The following is a 20,315-nucleotide window of genomic DNA, read 5'->3' as shown; positions in this document are numbered from 1 at the left end:
GAGCTTGGGTGCTCCGTAGCCTCCTTCCCCCCATGATACTAGGTATGTAGAAGTGCTTACAGGAGCATTATGAGAGTACCACTAAATGTCCATCAAAGGAAGTGGATGAATGTTAACCACAGCCGTAGGTTTTCTCATTAGCTTTTATAAACAGCATTGATTTAAATATAGCAGTGAGTTTATACATCGTAATGAATTTACACTACTGCTTCTACTACATCTCTCTCTGGTGGAAATGCACCAATGGAAATGTTTAAGAAAAAGCTTGGTGCAGAGAAGACCCGTCTCTCTTTCTCTGCACACACTATGTCATACGTAAACCTTGACAAACTACCTTCCACCAACCCAGAGAGAATCACTCTCTCTCTCTCTCAACCACCTCGTCATCCCATTTATTCACCAACAACTCCGATTTGGTTCCATGCACAATTCACATACTTGGCACCTTATCTGCCCTGTCACCACTGCATTCACTCATCCATCCCCATACAAATAATCAGTACTGCCCCAGCTGTCAGCAAAGTCTCTTGAAAAATGCAGCAGCTGCCATGGTCACTGTCCCAGTCTTCATGACTGTAACAAGCACCTAATATCTATACCCCAGTTAACTCTCACAGCTTCCTCTGATGATGCCGCGTCTCTCTTCTCACAAGTGCATCCCCTTGTGATGCTCATTCTGCAACCCCTGGGAAGCAGCACACAGCTCTTTTCTTTCCCTGTCTTGCTCAGGGAACAGGCATAAGAAGCTTCAGGATCTCTGACCCCTTCCTGGGTGAGGACAAGTAACTAGGTATATTCTATTTCCCTACATGGAGGGAACCAATGGAAATAGGAAGACAGCAACTATAAAGGTGGCAGACCACGAGCACTCTGGGCCACAGCCAGCTGGGACAAGCAGGGAACAATCTTAGCCTCGGGTAGGAGGAAGTACGGAGAATCCAAGAACACAAAGGATCTACTGGAGCCACCACATCTGCTCCACCACTTCATTTCCAGCTGAATTGAACCAGATTGACTGAGATGCTTCCTACAGGCCTGAAAGTGGAACAGCAAGAACTGCTCTCTTACAGCCTGGGAGCCGTAGTATCATTTTGTTTAATAAAATGAAACCCTTGATGCTACAGAAAGGGATGCTCGTCCTCTATCAGCCAGGAGAAGCCGCCTTCTAGCCAGGCATGAGCAGGATTTTATAAGGCAGATGTACAAGCACCACAGCATGATAAGGACATTTTTATAAATTTGTTAATATAAATCTAGCAACATTTATGTTAGAGGCTGTGGCACTTTCATGGAAGACATTATAGCTTATGAGATAGATTTTTAAGGACTTATGAGATAGAGTTTCCCCAATCCAATTTTTGAGAGTGCTTGATATGTAGCCAGCAGAAAGGAAACATTTACAAAAAAGAGGTAGCATGTGCTTTTAATTACAGTAGGGTCTCACAATCAGAGAACTTAATGTTTGCGAATTTGACTATTCGCGAGTGGCTGCTTCCCCCAGGACCCTGGGCAGGAGCGCAGGCAGCCGGGTGCCATATTCGCAAAATTCAACATTTGAGAGGGTACTCAACATGGAACCTTTGTGCATGTTGAGAACCTACTGTATTTTTAAATTAATTTCCTCAGGTCTCTCTAAATAAAAACATACTAATACAGAGCAAATTTCCCTAAAATACATGCTTGTCTTTTTAATGTAAAAGAGTTTGAATTATCTTATTGCCGTTAAAAATCAGAATTATGTACACACCCCAAACTATAATGTTTTTAAGTAAACAATGAGAATTCCATAATAATAATATATGAAGATACACAACTTATAGAACTGGAAGAAACCTTGGGAGGTCATCGAGTCCATTCCCCTGCCCTCTTGGCAGGACCAAGCACCATCCCTTTTTTAATCTATTTGCCCCAGATCCCTAAATGGCCCCCTCAAGGATTCCCTGGCTAGTATGTACTTAATACTTCCCAGTAATTGGTTTTAAGTAAAGTTATTGCATGCCAAAATTCAGTGTGGGGAAAGCTTTACAAGCTGGGACATAATCACCAAAACAGTGTTCATAAAGAAAGAAAGTGAAAGCAATAAATAACTCTAGCTGCTGCAGCACACCCAGTGTCATAAAATGTGGCAGCAAAACAAAAAAAGTGCTTCAGTGAAGCTCAGATGTTTCCTTCACGTTTGGCTTGAGGACCCTACTGGCAGCATTGTCACTGAATTGAGAGCAGCCCTTCTGCCATAAGATACCACAGAGTAAAATGATGGGAACAAATCCTCCACTTGTGTTATAACTAAATCAAGATAATTAAGATGAGCTAAGGGTCTCCTCTAGGGTATATTAATTTGACAACTTGCATTGCCAATACACAAAGCAGAAATAGAAAAGAACTATAATTCAGCCCCTATGAGTAAAATGTTATTTAAAAAAATAGATGGTTACACATGTGAATGCACAAAGAGGACGGAGAGAGGCTGTTCTCTGTGGTGACAGATGCAGAACAAGGAGCAATGTGAGGGGGAGGGATCTAGGCTGGGTATTAGGAAAAATCATTTCACTAAGAGAGTGGTGAAAGCTCTGGAATTGGTTACCTAGAGCGGTGGTGGAATCTCCTTCCCTATAGGTCTAAGTCCTGGCTTGACACAGCCCTGGCTCATCATCAATAGCCGTGGGCTCAGAGCCCTTTGGTGTCTGATGCCTCTCTCACTATTCCTTCCCATTGCTCCCTGTCCAGTGCGGAGTGGCTTAGTTTCTGTAGACTAGCTCTGTACCAATCTATTATATCATCTATCCATTCTCTGTAGGGTGTGCCTCTCCTGTTCCAACCGTCCATTATGCCGAATATCAGGGTCTTGATTTTTCGTTCGTCATTCATTCTTCAAATATGCCCAAATAGTTGTAGCTTCCGTTTTATAACCTTCTGCAGTAGGTTCTCTTTCAGCTGCATCTTTCTATATAAATTTCTCACTGGTGACCTTCTGCATCCATTCTAGTCTCAGAATCTTTCTAGAACAACTCCTTTTGAACGCCAATGTTCTTCTTTTTGAATCTTTCGATATCACCCATGTCTCACATCTGTACAACATGCTGCTGAATACACACGTTTTCAAGATGCTCAGCTTCGTTTCTAAGCAAATCACTTTGCTTTTCCAGATCTTGCCCATTGCCTTCAAACTTGCTCTTGCGTTCACTCTTCTAGTGGCTATTTCCTTCTTACAGTCTAGATCATATGTTATGCTGCTCCCCAGATACGTGATCTTCTCTACATTTTCTAGTTCAATACCATTGACACTGATCTTCCTTCCTATTTCCTTATCTCCAGCTGCCATTGTTTTTGTTTTATCAATGTTCATAATCAGTCTGTACCACTTCCCTTCTTTGTTTAGCAGCTGCACCATTTTTGCGAGCTTCTCCTCATCTTCCTCAATGATAACTATATCATCCGTGAACATCAAGTTGTTAATTCTTTTCCTGTGCACAGATATCCCTTCTATCTCTTCCTTGATCTTGTCCATCGCTCTCTCCAGATGCGCGATGAAGATACTTGGCGATATTGGATCTCCTTGCCTCGTACCTCTACTTGTTTTAAACCAACTTCCCCACTCCCTGAATGTTCTTACCCATCTCTGCATTGTCAGGGATATCCTTCAACAACCGTATCAGTCTGCTATCCACTCCGTATGACTCCATCACTGCCCAAGTCGCTTTCTGATCTATACTGTCAAATGCCTTCTGAAAAATCGACAAAGCAAGTGTACGCATTCTTGTTCTTTCGTCGAGCTTTCTCCACTAACAGTCTTAGTGCCAATATCTACTGTATGGTACTTCTGTCTTTTCTGAACCCCACTTGCTCGTCTGCTATACGTTCTTCTATCTATGATCTTAGTCTCTCAGTCAGTATCATCATCAGCACCATGCCTAGATGACTTGTTAGGTCAATTGTTCTGTAGTTCTTGCACTCCCATGTACTTCCTTTCTTGGTTATCATGCATAGCATGGATTTTGTCCATTCCTTAGGGTGACTTAATTGGGACTGGTCCTGCACTGAGCAGAGGGCTGGACTCAATGATCTCCCGAGGTCTCTTCCAACTCTATGATACGATGATACTTAGACTAATAGCTTTCGAGAAAGGAATTAGGATGTTTTCATTTTGCTGCTTGGAATTCTTAAGACAAATTATTTAGATTTTTCACTGCCACAACTTCAAAGCACTGTCTGCATAACTGGTTTCAGAGCACCAGTGCAAGCCTAGCTACCTTGAGACACTCTGCCTGGGCTGGGGACTTGCTACTATTTACTACAAACTGCTGGGCAGACCTCTGTAAAGTCCCTATTCGTGCAATGTACTTCATCTACATGGGGCTACAATGAAGCCAGAGATTTTGTATGGGTGCATTGTCTGTCTATATGCAACAAATCACAAGTTCTGACTCAACAGATATCGGAGGGGTAGCTGTGTTAGTCTGGATCTGTAACAGCAACGAAGGGTCCTGTGGCACCTTATAGACTAACAGAAAAGTTTTGAGCATGAGCTTTCGTGAGCACAGACTCATTTCTTCAGATGCTTGTCAGATGCTGACCAGATGCTGACCAGCATCTGAAGAAGTGAGTCTGTGCTCACGAAAGCTCATGCTCAAAACTTGTCTGTTAGTCTAAGGTGCCACAGGACCAAAACTTGTCTGTTAGTCTAAGGTGCCACAGGACCCTTCGTTGCTGACTCAACAGAGGTGTTTTTGGATATAAAGATCCATTTTATTTGAGTATTTGGAGGAGTAAGATGAGTCTGATATGGCAAAATGCCAGTTATTCTTCTCAGAGTGAGGTGCACTTGATGTACTGTAGTAGTACATTCTGGAATTTTATTAATATTTCAAGTGCCCACAGTATTTACAAATAATTATAATATACTCTATAGTGTTATGCTCCTCCATTAGTGTTAACAATGAATAATCCAATCTCTTTTTACCCTAAAAAGACTTTGGAATGTTGAACTTCACTGAGTGGGTTGACTGGATGAGTGTTTTAGGCAACTTCATCTGAAATTTAACAAAAAAAGATTCGTTTTCCTATAAAAAGGCAAATAATTGGCAGTATTTCAAACCCAGTCATTCTACTCAGGTCACACCACTGTCTGATAAATTTCCTTTCCTGCATTAAATGTCTAAATGAAACCATGATTTTCACTCATCCAGTTTGTAAAGGAAGAACCAGAAAGTCCCCCAGAATGAAAGCCAACAGTTTTGTTAGTTTCTTCATTTTGATTAACTTATCTTTTCTCTGCATGGTACAAAACCACGGGACTGTTGGAGGACAGCTAGTAAATTTCAATGTTTTTCAAATGGAAAAGAATAAAACCTTGAGGAAACGTATCCCCAGTCTTATTTTCAAAGGAGAGTACACATAAAAATGAAGTTACAAAATATGTGATACTTGCCAGTGTCTTTTCAGTAATGTTATTAGGATCCCTTAATTGGTTTAGAATTCTGATCTGTTTTCATGTAGGGTACTTTGTTATGTACTCTGTTGTATGCACAATATTACTTGATGTTTTGAGCAAGAGCGTGGGGCATGGTGCTTGGACTGGGACTCCCAAGTTCTACAGCATAGACTTGCTGTGAATCCTTGGGCAAGCCACAGCCTCCTTGTGCTTCAGTTTAATAGGAAAAGCAATACTGGATTAGACTTGCTGTCCATTCTAGTCTGGTATCCTGCCGTGGAGAGTATCTATTTACCAGCAGTATCAGAGTAAGATGTAAGAATCCATACTGGGCAGATGTGATTTAATTTACACCCCATGGAAGACCCATTGTAATCCTTATTAGTTAACAATTAAGCCTTGAAAAATGAAGTGTATCACTTCCAAAATTTGTAAGCACTAGCTCTTCCTATTTCAGTAAATACACAAATCTTCAAGATTTTATGAATCTTCCTAAATTCTTGTTCATAGAGACATTCTGTGGTCCTGAGTTCCACAGTCTAGGTATGAGAAGTTTGAAAGTGGGATTTCTTTTTAGCAGATTTGCATTTGCCAACTTTCGATTTCATTCAGTAATGCTTTATTCTTGTGCTCTGAGGCAAGAAGAACAGATGCTCCTGATGTCTTTCATATGCCATTCATAATTTTATATATTTTCCGACACACAAAATATGGATAACAAATGTCTACTTCACAAGTGTGTTATGAATACAATTTCTTAAATTATTCTGAGATCTTTGCATGAATGTAATTATAGAATTGCAAATCTTTATTAAGTATTCTCTTTTGGGAGACAACACTATACCTGTTTTGTAAAAATGTGACAAAAGATCCTCTTTTTCAATGAACCGTTGATATAGCCAATCAGTGAGGGCTTCAGGTTCTGCAGGTACATCTTTAATTGGAAAAATTCTGCCAAAAGAAAGAAGAAAACAATGTCACTGGCTCTATTAAAGTCATTCCACATGTAAAAGAGCCTCCCCATTTTCCCCTCAAAGATACATGAGAACAGAATAAAACTGTTAAAAGTGCTGTGTTCTCTCTCATTTACAGTTCAAATAATACTTAATGGTCAAAGCAGTGGACTATTCCAGATCGGCTGTTGAACGGATGTTAAATCATAGAAATCAGCAGTACCTAGCAAGTGCAGAACATAACTGTACCACATGGAACCCATACACCTTTGCATTGTTCAAAGGGTTAAATGGGAAAAAAAAGTAGTGTGTTATTCATTCTGAAAACAAATCCACCCTAACCACACATCCTGAAATAATTCTTCTACCCTCTTTGCCAGGTAATTTATTTAGAGTTTGAGGATTTGTCAAGGATGTAGTTAAATTAATCCTGGGTTTGGGAGGCCTTGAGGGGTTAAGACTGGAGGTGGGTGGGGGCAGTTTGGGGCTTGGAGGGGCTGAGCCTAGGGATGGAGAGTGGCTGTTTGGGGTTATTTTGTGTTCGGCCCCCTGAACATGTAAATAAATTACCCTGTGGCCCCTGATGAAAAACGGGTGGTCATCCCTGCTCTAGGGATACCATTTAAAATCTAATTTCCCAAACTGCCACAAATGATGTAACAATTTAAAGCCAGAATGCTGGTAGTTGATTCAAAAATATCAATTAAAATTTAAAACTGTTACCACATAACCGATACTGTTTACTCCTGGAGAGACACATTTCTTGGCTTCTGACCTTTAAGGTTGTCAAATATAAATGCTCACATTGTCGAACTTGCATGGGGCAATGGGGACACGGAGATATGACACAAAAAAAAGGTGGGTCGAATTTCAAAAAGCTTTGTAGACACTTTATTCTAATGCACAATACCAAGGTTAAATATTCAAATTTATTAAATCCCAAATTTATCTCGTAGTGTAGAAACAGCCGCAGTTTCTTTGCAATTATCACTCTCTTAGCAAACATACCCTTGTAACCTTGTTACTGGGTTTCAAGCTCGACCTACCAATCTGATCATTTTGCCAGTATATGTAAATTGGATTTAAGATGTTCCAGTACCTTTAACATTTAAATACAGAAATGGGAATAAAGAATAAAACTTATGTTAAAGTGAGGTGTCTTTTAATAAAGGACGAGTGCTTTTTAGAAACATTTCCTCCCTTTATGAAGGGGATTACTAACTTTTAAACTAAAGGACAGAGCAGCTCATAGCGAATGAATATTTTTCCATAACAGTGAACTCTTCTGTAACTAATTTGCTCATCTGGTGAATAAAAATCCCACCCTTTTCACTATATCAACTACCATTCCCATTATCTCACTTTCCTTTTCTCAGAGACCATGTTCTAGCCTCAGCAAGCCCAGGAAAAAATGAAAAGGTCAGGAAAATAAATGCTCTCCACTCTCATTAGTGGACCGTCTAAACCTTTCAGCTCTTCTTACATAAGATTGTTATTGTTGCCTGTACCTTGGCCTCTCAAGTAAACACAAAAGACAACTATCTATATGGCCTGGAAAAGGAAGTCTGATAGGAAATTATTTTACAATAAATTCTGTTCTCTGCTGCACCTTTCATTTGACCTTTTCACGCTGTGCAATACACTTAATTCTCTTTAGTGAACTTTTCACTGCTATTTAAACATGGGATTCATTAGGCTGAAGAAGATTTGAAGTAACAGAACAACCTAAGGCTGATTTTGTCATGTTTTAAACACAGTGCTGTAGGGAAGGTTGGAAGATGTCCGAATAGCATTATGAAATGCTAGGCAACGGCTCTTTAAGAAATGACCTTTTTTCATTCTTGCATTTTCTCTTGTTCCTTTGCTGTGTCACTCATGCCTTGCTCCCTTCTCAATCCTCCTCATTGTCAGAAAACCAACATGAAATTTTCCAGACCCCGAATGCACTGCTGCTGCATCTCATTCCTCTCATTATTCCAAAGACTACACTGTTGAACGCTCCATTTCCATATCTGGAACATTCTAAATAGAAGCTACTAGTAGCAGGCGCTCTCTCCTGTCCCCTTCCCCAAAATCTTTACAGGCTCTCTTGCAACATCGATACCATAACACCGGTGAGTTGCTCTCTAACACAACACAGCCAAACACACACTCCTCTCTGCCATCTCAGTGGTAACAGATTGATAAGCCTTATACTTTGGTTTCCTTCTTTCCCACTGTGCCAAAACTCCAGTGAACCGAAATCTAGACAATCCAACCTAATAGGAAATAGAGTATAATACATTTCCAGCACCCTTTGTTTTAGAATCCATCAACTGCAACATTTAATTCTCTTTAGTATTTAATTAAATAATTTGGCACCAGCTTGACCTCGTCCTCACCAAACGCAGCCGTTTAGGTAATGTCAGGGTGACACGTAGCTACCACAGCGCAAGGGTTTCAAGGGTTGTCATAGCTGGGGGTGGTAGTGGGAATAAGCTCCCACTATCTATAAAATGCTCCCATGGTATGCGTCTCCAATAGCCTCTGGCAACCGAAGTCCAGCTCCTGGCCTTCATGTGTGGCTTAGTTTCTAAGCCCGGCGAAACTGTTTGCACTGACAGGAGAAGGGGCGAAGGCAGGTGACTGGCACCTTAAAACCAGTTGCTTCGGGCAGATGGGGCTCATCAGCCTGGGAAGGCTGCCCACCTAGGAGAAGGAAACTCTGTTTTAAAACCTCCGCTGCCTTGCGGCGATACCTAGTCATGAGAAAGGCTTTGGGAGTAAACCCCGAGGAAAAATCCAGAGATGGAGCCCCTAAGGCAGTTTGAGGTTGTGCTCAATCTCACTCTGGCAGCTCCTGAGACAACATTGGTGCCAAGCTGTACTGGCTTTTGCCTTTCCCTTGGATTACATCAGTGGCGTGGAGAAGGGGAACCTGCTGCTGGGCATCAGCTGGCTCTTCAAACTTACTTGCCCAGGCCTGCGCCCTGGAGAGGACACTCCAGCATCGCTTTCTTTATTAAGTAATTATAGCATAAACAAAAGCTGCTATATTTAGAAAAAGGACTGTGTCAAGAATCAGTCAGCATTTATTTCACTTGCTCTGTAGCTCTTCGTGGGTTTTCTCTTCACAACTGCTATTAACGCAAATCAGATGTCAGCTTGTTTAACCACTGGGTATAAAAGGATCACGAGAAGTAGTGTAAAGTAGTGTATGGGTGCTGTTCTATTGAAAGTAGACTCTTATAGTGTTAAAAAAAATCAGAAACACCCAGACATTTCAGTAGTACCACACAGTACAGAAACTGGGAGGGTCAACAGAATTGCTGGGGCCCTGGGCAAAGTGTGAGCTCTGCATTCGTGGAAGAGGCCGGCTCTCAGGTGGACAGGGAGGGGTTGGGGGCAGCCAGCCCTCAGACTGCTGAGAACACCTGCATAGAGCTCCAGCTCCTGCAACAGAAGAAATTAGAGACCCAGGCCCTTTTGAATTGCTGGGCCCTGGGGCAACCGCCCCCTTTGCATCTCTCGTCAGCAGGCTTAGCAGAAGCCTTGTCTTCTAATTAAACCACAGGGCTGGGAGTTGAGAGAGCTAAGTTGTGGTATCAGTTCTGCCACAGGCTGTATCTGATCTTGGGCAAGCCATGTTAGCGGCTGCTATTTCTTGACTTCCATTACAAGACTCAGCTCTAAGCGCTGCTGGGAAAAAAAAATGGTCTTTAACCTCTCTGGATATCTGACTAATAGGGATTGCAGGGTTAACGCATGCAATGTACTGAGAGATTCTCAGATGAAGTACACTATAATTGGCAAGATTAAAGACTTTTCTTATATGATTTAAAATGGTTTTATGCCAGCATATGAGAATGAGAAAGTGAGATGAGAAACTGATTATTAAGATGACAAAGACAGCACAAGTAAAAAGCATTAACAAAGGAAGTTATATGTTAAATTGTTTCCGTGATAATAAAACATTTTTTTACGTAACTCAGGAGTTTTAAAGTACGATTTTTAACTTGATAGGTAGGCATCCTTCAGTCTGCATAGACTATGGATTGTGCCCTTTAAAGTTTCAATTGAGGACTTCATTTACAGCGTCTATTGTGACTATGAAGACCCACACGAGAGTGACAGTCCTTGCTGCATCTCTTGCAGATGTAGTGGGTGTCTGGCAAGTCCTTATTGTGCTTTCTGTGCGCTTGCTTCTCCTCTGCTAGCTGTCTGATCTTCAACTCGCCCTTCTGAAGGCCCTTGTGTAACCCGCCTCCATCTGCTGTGGTCGTCTGCTAGATCTTCCCAGTTGTCCAGCTTGATGTCTACCTCTCTGAGGTCTCTCTTGCAGACATCATTGTAACGCAACTGGGGGCCTCCGGGAGGTCTTTTGCCAGAGGCTAGCTCACCATACAGGATATCTTTTGGAATCCTTCCATCGTTCATCCTGTGGACGTGGTCGAGCCAGCGGAGTTGACGCTGCCTGAGGAGGGTGTGCATGGTTGGGATTCCAGCTTGCTCGAGGATGGCAGTGTTGGTCACTCTGTCCTTCCATGACATTCCAAGGATGCGCCTGAGGCAGCGCAAGTGGAAGACGTTCAGCCTCTTTTCCTGGCGGGCATACAGGGTCCAAGTCTCGCTGCCATAAAGGAGGGTGCTGAGGATGCAGGCTCTGTAGACTTGCATTTTGGTGTGAGTGTACAGCTTGTTGTTATTCCACACTCTCTTGCTGAGTCTGGACAGAGTTGTGGCCGCTTTTCCGATATGGCTTCCATTATCAGTCAACAGCACCAGTGGCAACCTGTGCAATTCTGCTGCAGTATAACTAGACTGTCAGGGTGGCGTGAGAAGATTCGCTTTCAGTTCAAGTGATAAAGTCTTAGATTTTGCATGTAACTGGATTTAGTGGGAATTTGTTACCCAAATGTTTTTATTTAGTTAGTAAATATTTTACCTGATGTACCTGAGATCAACTTAGGGATAAGGGAGCAGTTGTCCTGGGTCTCTATGATTCAAAAGGGCCTGGGGCTCCCAGCTGCTGCCTCTGATGCTGTCATCACTCTGGGCAACTCAAAGGGCTGGCTGGGGAGGGAAGGGTGTGGTGCGCTCTAGGAAGCACTGAAGCTTGGCTGCTCCCACCCATGGCTGTTCAGCCCAAGGCTCCACCCTTTCCGGGAGTACAGAGCCTCCTTCCCCAACACGCACCTTCCCCAGGGGCCCAGCAATTCTGTTGGCTCCCCGGTTGGAGGTGTGGTTTTTTCACATCCATGTAACTTGTGAATGTAGACCAGGCCTAACTCTATCATGAGTTTATCCTTTGATGGTGCTACAGGAGAGAGTAACTGAAGGCAGTCTATGCAACAAATAAAAATATAAGGAAGTAGGCTGGAGTATGGCTCTGCTGTTCTGATGGTAACAATTCCATGTTATAGGGTAGATTAGCGCAACCATATCTCCCTGTCCCAAATATGGGACAGGGAGATATTGGGGGGGGCTTGCTCCTCCCAGCCCCCAGAGATCTGTGAAGGAGGTGGCAGCTGTCCCTGAGCTGTGGCAACCCCCAGCCCTGAGGAAGCGGCAGGGATGTGGCAGCGACGGCACTTCACCCCCATCTTCCCCAAGTGCCAGGGAAGTGGTAAGGATGGGGCAGCCACTCATGCTCCCCCTGCTTCCCTGAGCCCCGTGGAAGGGAAAGTAGGCTAATCTGTGGGCTCCCTGATCTCTGGTCAGCAGCTGCTGGTGGAAAATATGGGACAATTAGACCTTTTTCTAAAATAAGTAGGGACGCCTTTTTTGCATCCCAAATATGGGACCTTCCTGCCTAAAACGGGATGGATGGTCACCCCAAGTTAGATGGAACGTTATCTGGGACCTTGGACACTACAAATGCACCCTTGTTATAACTGCATCTCACTACATAATTCTACTTTCAGTGTCAAGAAGTCCTGTAGAGCAGGGGTGAGCAAAGTGGGGCGTGGGCCCCCTCAGGAAGCATGAAATTTCGTAAGAAGAGTGCACCACAACTGGCTGCTGGGTCTCAGGCTCATCCACCTCATTAAAAATGTCAAATGTGTTACTGTTTTTATGTGTATGTATTCACATTGATAGACTGACCAAGGAAGTTTCTACATGCTACGTATTTTCTTATATGTGCTGAAAGAGATTTTTTTTTTCCTATGAACATAACTGAAATTTCCATTTGTTTGGATACATTACATTCTAATTGCAGGAATGAAAAGTGGGACCTGATGTAAAAAAGTTTGCTCACCCCTGCTTTAGAGAGATCTGAGTTGAAATCCTTGTCTTACTAAAGTCAACACCAAAATGCCCATTGATGGTAGGGACAGAATTTGTCCCCTGCTTATAACACGGATAAAATTTATTTGGAGGTGGTCTGTCTGTAGCGCTCTACTTGTATCTCTCCATTTGAAGAACACTCACTCCAGATAATATTTCTGAAGGAAGGAATTTTCTCTTTGAAAAGATACATGTTCACCTTTCAATATATAATAAAAGCTACCTGGAAGAAGAAAATACAACCGACTCCTTTATTTGCAGAGATAGCAAGAAAGCTAATATGGACAATAAGCATGAAACTAATTATTCAAAACAGTTTCCAGTAAAGTTGGTGGGACAGGGTTAATGAGGTAATTTTTTTATTGGACAAAGTTCTCTTGGTGAAAGCAACAAGCTTTCAAGCTTACACAGAGCTCTCCTCAAGCTGGTAGCTCAGCTATATTTGCATAAGAATATATTTTGAAGATAAAAACTGACATTTGGAAAATATGTAGGCACTAAGAACCTAGGTTTAGAGGAGTATTTTGTGAAAGAGAATTTGCTTGCAGTTTTGTAACTTAAGCTAGATCAAATGTTTGAATACAGACTTTAGATCTAACCTGCTCTCAAACAAAAAATGCTTGTGGCAGGGTGGGGCCAGGAGGGGGAGGCAGGTGTAAAAGCAGAGCTGAGACAGAGCTGACAATCAAAGTGGGAGCAGCTGAGGGGTAGGCTGCCCTAAATCAATTAGGGCCAGCTGATCCCACTCAGGGCTACCTTTATAAAAGTCCTTCTCCACGCAGGGTAAGGGGAGGGTGGTTAAGGAGAGTTTGGGAGGTGAGTGAGGAGAAGTAAGGAGAATTAGAGGAACACCAGAGACCACAAAAGAGGAGAGGAGCCTCAGCAACCTGGGGGGCTGGACTGCCCCAATCCAGGGGGCCTGGAGCTCGACCCAAGACTGTGAGGAACTGGTCAGCTGAAGGAGCCAAACAAAGGAGGGGACTTGCTGCCACGGCTACCAGGAGAGGAAGGAGGTACCAGGGGGAATCGTCTTGGGGGAAGTGGCCCAGGGAGAGGAGCTGCAGGGGCAAGGGCAAAGGGAATCAGCCCTCACTGGCAGTGGCCATCCAAGGCCCCCTGGCCCAGAACCTGGAACGAATGGGTGGGGACCGGGGTTCCGCCCCAGATTGCCCTCTGCCCCAGCAAGGGTACTGGGGTTCATACGGTGGGGTCAGAGGGCTAAGCAGAGGACCTGGGGCCCAGGAACGAGACTGACTCTGCCACAATGCTATTAATAAGAAGCCTTCTGTTTAAGTAGGTGCTCTTGCTGGCATTTTTTTTCCCTTGGTTAACATAGAAAACATCTCTAGTTTAAGCCAGTTTATATTTCTTTTTCTTGGCTATGGAACTGCTAACAGTACTCTTTTTGACTCCAAATGACAAATCTCACAGCATCACCTAGCTTAATGTACTTATTTGAGCATGGTATATTCAAAGAATGTACCAACTTCCTATTCTTACAATGTGTGACATTCTGTTACCTTGTGGGCATTCCCTGTGTCCCCATATCCTTCATTTTATATATAACTGTAACTACCTCCTTAACCTCCTCTACGCATAAGAAAAAGAGGCTTTTCCCAGCTCGATCCTTGCCGGTGGTACCTGTTGGCAGGACGAGCGAGGCACAAGGCTGCGAACCGCTGGCTGCTCAAACCAGCGGAAAGGCCGCACAACATGGAGCAGTGCCTGGGGCCCCGACCAGTAAACAGTCGGCACCGAGAGCTCTGCAGGCACCGGCATGGCAGGCACCGGCGGCCACGGCACTGAGTCTTGCGGCACCGACAGCACCGGAACTGGAGTTCCCGGCACAGGAACTGGAGTTCCCAGCACAGGAACCAACGGTCCCAGAGGAAGCTACTCTCACGGAACCGCATGCAGCGGCACCAACAGCCACACCGAGGTCCCCGGCACTGGAGATGATGGCATTGACCTTTCAAATGCACGGGCTGGGCAAGACAAGATCCAAGACCCAGCACTGTAGCCCATCCCCGACATTGTTGGAATGCCACTGTCTCCTAGCTCTCCTCCTGGGATGGGCATGCCACAATGGGCAACAACCAAATGGACTGTAATTCTCTTTCTACATTTCTTTTTGAGTTGGGGGAAAGACTACTGTGCTATCAAACCCTACCTCTATTTTAACATCATTAATCAGTGATCAGCTGAGACATACAACAGACTTCCAAATAAATTAAGCTTTAATTTCCTTCACTTTGGTAAAGAAATATCAATGTCCATCTCACAATTGCAGCAAGAATCTTGTCACAGCTTTGACTTTGTAGGAGTTTGGATGCAATAGTGAAATAGGAGTCCAATTGAGTTTCCTTTATGTAATTAGTAGAAGATTTACTGGAATTGCTTGGCTCCTTCAGGATAGGGGGCTGGAGATGTGGGGAGTGCAGGCATCAGGGCATGGTCTTGGAGATGAGTGGGGCTCAGGGAAAGGGGTGGGTGTGGCCAGCAGCATTGCTCCCCAGGGTCAGCCCAGGGTATGAGGGGCCAACACTGCCTGGCTGGCAGCTGCTTCGCGCTGGTGCTGTTGAGGGCACACTTGCTTGCTATCTTTCTGTCATTCTGGAGTGCAACTGACACCAGTACCAGACCCCCTCCCCTTTCCATTTAATGAGAAACAACTGCATCCCACACACATTCCACTGAGTTGGTACAACCAAACCCTGATCTTGCTTTAATTTATGATAAGAGGAAGCTGCAAGCCAATTTTGGTGGTCCTAGCACTTGAGCTGTCTCTACACTAGCAACCTCTTTAGGAAAATCTGGCCCTTTTTCAAAAAGACACGCGTCGCGTCTACACACAAAATGTGCTCCTCTTATCTGAAATCGAAAGAACAGAGCGCTTCTTCTGGAAGCCATCTTCCGCTCCCATATCAAGAAGAGTGCCTTCTTTCTAAAGCTTCTTTTGGAAAAAAGCATGTGTAGATGGTCCACAGGCCCCTTTTCTGAATGAGCAGTCCTCATAGTGCTGGGTTTTCCAATCCCTGGCCAGTTCTTTTGAAAGAGCAAGGGCTGTGTGGATGCTCTCTATCTAAAGAGCAGATCAATCTTTTGATCTGTTTTTTTTGTGTGTGGACGCACTCTTTTGAGAGACATTTTTCAGAAAAGCCCTTCCAGAAGAACTTCTTTTGAAAGATCTCTGTAGTGTAGACGTAGGCTTACTGTTTAGGAGTTCTTGAACAAATGGACTCACAGACACCCACATACACAAACTCTCTCAAAAATACAGTAGACATAATCAATCTCATTCTACCATACAGATGGTCACTTATGCCAGATCAAATAAAGAGAAGTTACTCACCTGTGCAGTAATGATGGTGCTTCGAGATGTGTCCCCATGGGTGCTCCACAGTAGGTGTCGGGCTCGCCCCGGTGCCGCAGCTCGGAAATTCTTCAGCAGTCTCCGTTGGGTCGCACATGCGCCGATGCGCGTCGGCTTTTCGCGCGCTTACGGTCACGTGCGCGATCCGGTCCCCGCCAGTTCCTGATCAACTGCTCCGGATGCCCCTGAAAAACACAAACAGAGCTCCGAAGTGGGGAGGAATGGGTGGGTAGTGGAGCACCCATGGGGACACATCTCGAAGAACCATCGTTACTACACAGGTGAGTAACTTTTCTTTCTTCTTTGAGTGGTCCCCGTGGGTGCTCCACAGTAGGTGACTACCCAGCAGTAACACTCCCCCCCCCAAAAAAACGAGGTGGGTATCCGATTTATGCGCAGCTTGCCCGTGACAGGACTGCTGTCGACACGCGTGTATCCTCATCAAGCATTCTGTGCATGGCGTAGTGCTTGGCGAAGGTGTCATAGGAAGACCACGTCGCCGCTCTGCAGATATCTCTCAGCGCGATTCCTTTGAAGAAGGCCGTTGACACCGCCATCACCCTAGTAGAGTGGGCCCTTGGCGGAACTGGCAGAGGAGTCTTGCGAAGCTCGTAACACAGTCTTATGCAAGACACAATGTGATTTGAAATCCTCTGAAAATAGCGCTTCTCCTTTTGACCTGGATGCAATGGACACCAGGAGTCTGTCCATTTTCCAGAAAGGTTTAGTTCTAGCGATGTAGAAAGGCCAGTGCCCTTCTTACGTCAAGTAAGTGCAACCGTGCCTCTTCATTTGAGTTGTGAGGCTTAGGATAGAACGAGGGCAATACTATTGGTTCGTTAATATGAAAATCTGAAGAGACCTTCGGAACGAAGGCTGGGTGCAAACGTAAGACTACCGCTTCTTTTGAGAATATCGTGCAGGGTGGTGTGGACATTATGGCCGCGAGCTTGCTCACTCTGTGAGCTGACGTGATTGCCAGGAGGAAAGTCGTTTTAATGGTAAGTAGTCGAAGGGGGACCGTAGCCAATGGTTCAAAGGGCGGTCCCGAGAGGGGGTGCAAAACTAAGTCTAAACTCCATGACGGCGGTATTGGTTTCCGAGGGGGGTACAGATTTACCAACCCCTTTAGGAAACGCGAGACAACAGGATGGGCAAATGCAGTTGATCCATCCTCTTCATGCCGAAACGCTGATATAGCCGCCAGATTCACCTTTATAGAGGATAGAGAAAGTCCCTTTTGTTTGAGTTGTAGCAGATAGTCCAGAATCGTAGGTATGGTGGCATCCTGGGGTGTTAGCTGCCTGGAGGAGCACCAAACGGAAAAACGCAACCATTTGTGCTGATAAGTCTTTCTGGTAGAAGTCCTCCGACTACATTCAAGGACTTGTTGTACTCCCTCTGAGCATGTAGTCTCTAAGGTGCCTAGCCATGGATTAACCATGCTTGTAGCCGAAGTCTCTTCGGGTGCGGGTGCAGTATTGACCCCCCGAGCCTGAGTGAGCATGTCCGGTACTGTTGGTAGGGGAAATGGCCGATCCTGTGCCATGCGTAGAAGCAATGGGAACCACTGTTGCCGGTCCCAGGTTGGGACTATGAGTATCATGCGTGCTCTCTCCCTTTTGGCCTTCTCCAAGACCTTGTGTATAAGTGTCGTGGGAGGGAACACATAAAGTAGAGGGCCCTTCCATGGGATCATGAAGGCGTCCCCCAAAGACCCCTGTCCCATGCCCGCTCTGGAGCAGTATTGAGGACATTTCTTGTTGTCCCGGGTGGCGAACAAGTCGATTTGGGGAAAACCCCATCTGCGGAACACTTGGTGAAGTAGGTCTGAACGGATCTGCCACTCGTGAGTGGGCGCAAAATGTCTGCTGAGCTGGTCCGCCTTGACGTTGTGGACACCCGGTAAGTATGAAGCCTTTATGGCTATATTGTTGGCAATGCACCAGTTCCACAGTCGGACCGCCTCCGCACAAAGTGTACGAGACCTGGCTCCCCCCTGCCGGTTTATATAAAACATGGTGGTGGTGTTGTCGGTATTCACGCCAACTATTTTTCCGCGCAGATACTTCTGAAAATGCCTGCACGCATTGAACACTGCTCTGAGTTCTAATATGTTTATGTGCAGTGTCTTCTCCGCAGGGGACCATAACCCTTGAGTGGTTTTGTTGTCCATGTGTGCCCCCCATCCCCTATGGGAGGCATCTGTTGTAATGAACACAGTAATTTGTGGTTGGTGGAAGGGCACCCCTGTTAGAAGATTCTTGGGGTTTTCCCACCATGTTAGCGACCTTCGTGCCTTTGTTGTAAGTGACACCCTCTTGTGAACGGTGTGGATTAAGGGTTTGTACACAGTTGCCAACCAATGCTGCAATTCTCACATGTGCAGCCTGGCGTTCTGCACCACAAACGTGGTGGTCGCCATATGCCCCAATAGTTGTAAGCACGTAAGAACTGGAACAGTGGGGCTGTATGTTATTAGTTGTATGAGAGACTCGATGGCGCGAAAATGAGCCTCGGGTAGATATACCCTTGACATGACTGAGTCTATCCAAGCCCCTATAAACTCTATATTTTGCATGGGGTCGGTCTTTGACTTTGAGAAGTTGATGATAAGGCCCAATGAGGTAAATGTGTTTGTGGTGATGTGTATCATCCGTAATACCTCTGCCTGGGAAGTTCCCTTTAGCAGGCAATCGTCCAGGTACAGGAAAATGAAAACTCCCTGTCTGTGTAGGTATGCTGACACCACCACTAAGGTCTTGGAGAAGACTCTGGGCGCTGAAGAGAGGCCGAATGGAAGGACTCTGTACTGAAAATGATCTGTGCCAACAATGAACCGGAGGAAGCGCCTGTGGGCTGGATGAATTGCGATATGAAAATATGCATCCTGTAAGTCGAGGGCTGCAAACCAATCTCCGTCGTCTAGTGCCGTGATTATTGAAGCCATCGTAGTCATCTTGAAGCGCTGTTTGCTTAGGTACTGGTTTAGTGCATGTAGATCCAAAATGGGCCTCCACCCTCCTGTCTTCTTTTCCGTCAGGAAGTACCTGGAGTAGTAACATTTGCCTTGAAATTGCTCCGGTACTCTCTCCACCGCCCCTATGAATAGGAGGTGGTCCACCTCCCGCCCTAATTCCGGTAGGTGAGAGGGGTCTCTGAGGAGGGGTGCGGTGGGAGGATTTGGTGGAGGTAATGAGTGGAAGGGGATCGTGTATCCCGTGTTTACAATCTCCAATACCCACTTGTCTGAAGTGATGCTTTTCCATTGTGGGTAAAATGGCTTGAGTCGGTGATGGAACATGTACTGAGATTGGCACTGAGATACGGTCTTGGCTTCGCAACCCTCGACATACCCGTCAAACCTGCTGTCTTGTACTTTGCCCTGAGGAGGCGTTGCCCTGCTGAGGTCGACGCCTAGGGCCCTTTTAATGTGATTGTTGATGACGTCCCTGATCATACCCCCGTTGAAATTGGGCATGTTGCTGTTGGTAACCATAATGGCGTTGTTGAGGATAAAACTTCTTCGTTCTGAACGGTGGCGTATATATTCCCAAAGTCCGAAGTGTCGCTCTGGAGTCTTTGCTCGAGTGTAGGACTGAGTCGGTTGATTCCGCAAACAATTTTATTTTGTCAAAGGGGAGGTCTGCAATTTTGACTTGTAACTCCTTGGGAATGCCGGATGTGTGAAGCCATGACTCCCTCCACATTACCACCGCAGTGGCTACAGCGCGGGCCGCTGTGTCCGCCACATCCAATGCAATCTGTACGCCCGCTTGAGAAGTCGCATAGCCTTCTTGTACAATTGCCTTAAGAATCGGCCTTTTATCCGCCGGAAGGAAGTCCATGAGGGCGGTAAGTTTAGAGTAGTTGTCGAAATTGTGGTTCAACAAATGAGCAGCATAGTTGGCCATGCGGAGCAACAGAGTAGATGAGGAGTAGGCTTTTCTACCCAGGAGATCCAGCTTCTTTATATCCTTGTCCAGTCCCCCAGACTTGTACTGGGACGATTTGGACCTATGTTGAGACGATTCGACCACTAGCGAATTTGGCTGTGGATGACTAAAGAGAAATTCCATACCTTTCGCAGGGACGAAGTACTTTTTGTCTGCCCTTTTGTTGGTAGGAGGAGCGGATGCCGGAGTTTGCCATATGTTAGTGGCTGCCTCCATGACTGCATCGTCCAAAGGAATAGCTATTTTAGAAGAGGACGGGGGCCTAAGATTTTTAAGGAGTCTGTGGTGCTTCTCCTGCACCTCCGCCACTTGAATATCTTGGGATTGAGCTACCC

At 45.0% G+C, this 20,315-nt stretch overlaps 1 protein-coding gene across 2 annotated transcripts in view; it reads right to left on the bottom strand.

Moving 5' to 3' along the window:
• LPGAT1 (lysophosphatidylglycerol acyltransferase 1) overlaps positions 1-20,315 on the bottom strand; it is a 164,189-nt gene that overhangs the window by 7,611 nt on the left and 136,263 nt on the right. For both annotated transcript variants that reach the window (XM_074990010.1, XM_074990009.1), the window contains one exon: positions 6,276-6,382. In XM_074990010.1, the coding sequence (XP_074846111.1) occupies positions 6,276-6,382 (107 nt within the window). The remainder of the gene's footprint in view (positions 1-6,275; positions 6,383-20,315) is intronic.

This window comes from Carettochelys insculpta, chromosome 3, assembly GCF_033958435.1.
Source record: "Carettochelys insculpta isolate YL-2023 chromosome 3, ASM3395843v1, whole genome shotgun sequence".
In the NCBI taxonomy this organism is placed as follows: Eukaryota; Metazoa; Chordata; order Testudines; family Carettochelyidae; genus Carettochelys; species Carettochelys insculpta.
Note: the sequence above shows the minus strand (reverse complement) of the source record. Positions and strands in the feature narration are given on the sequence as shown.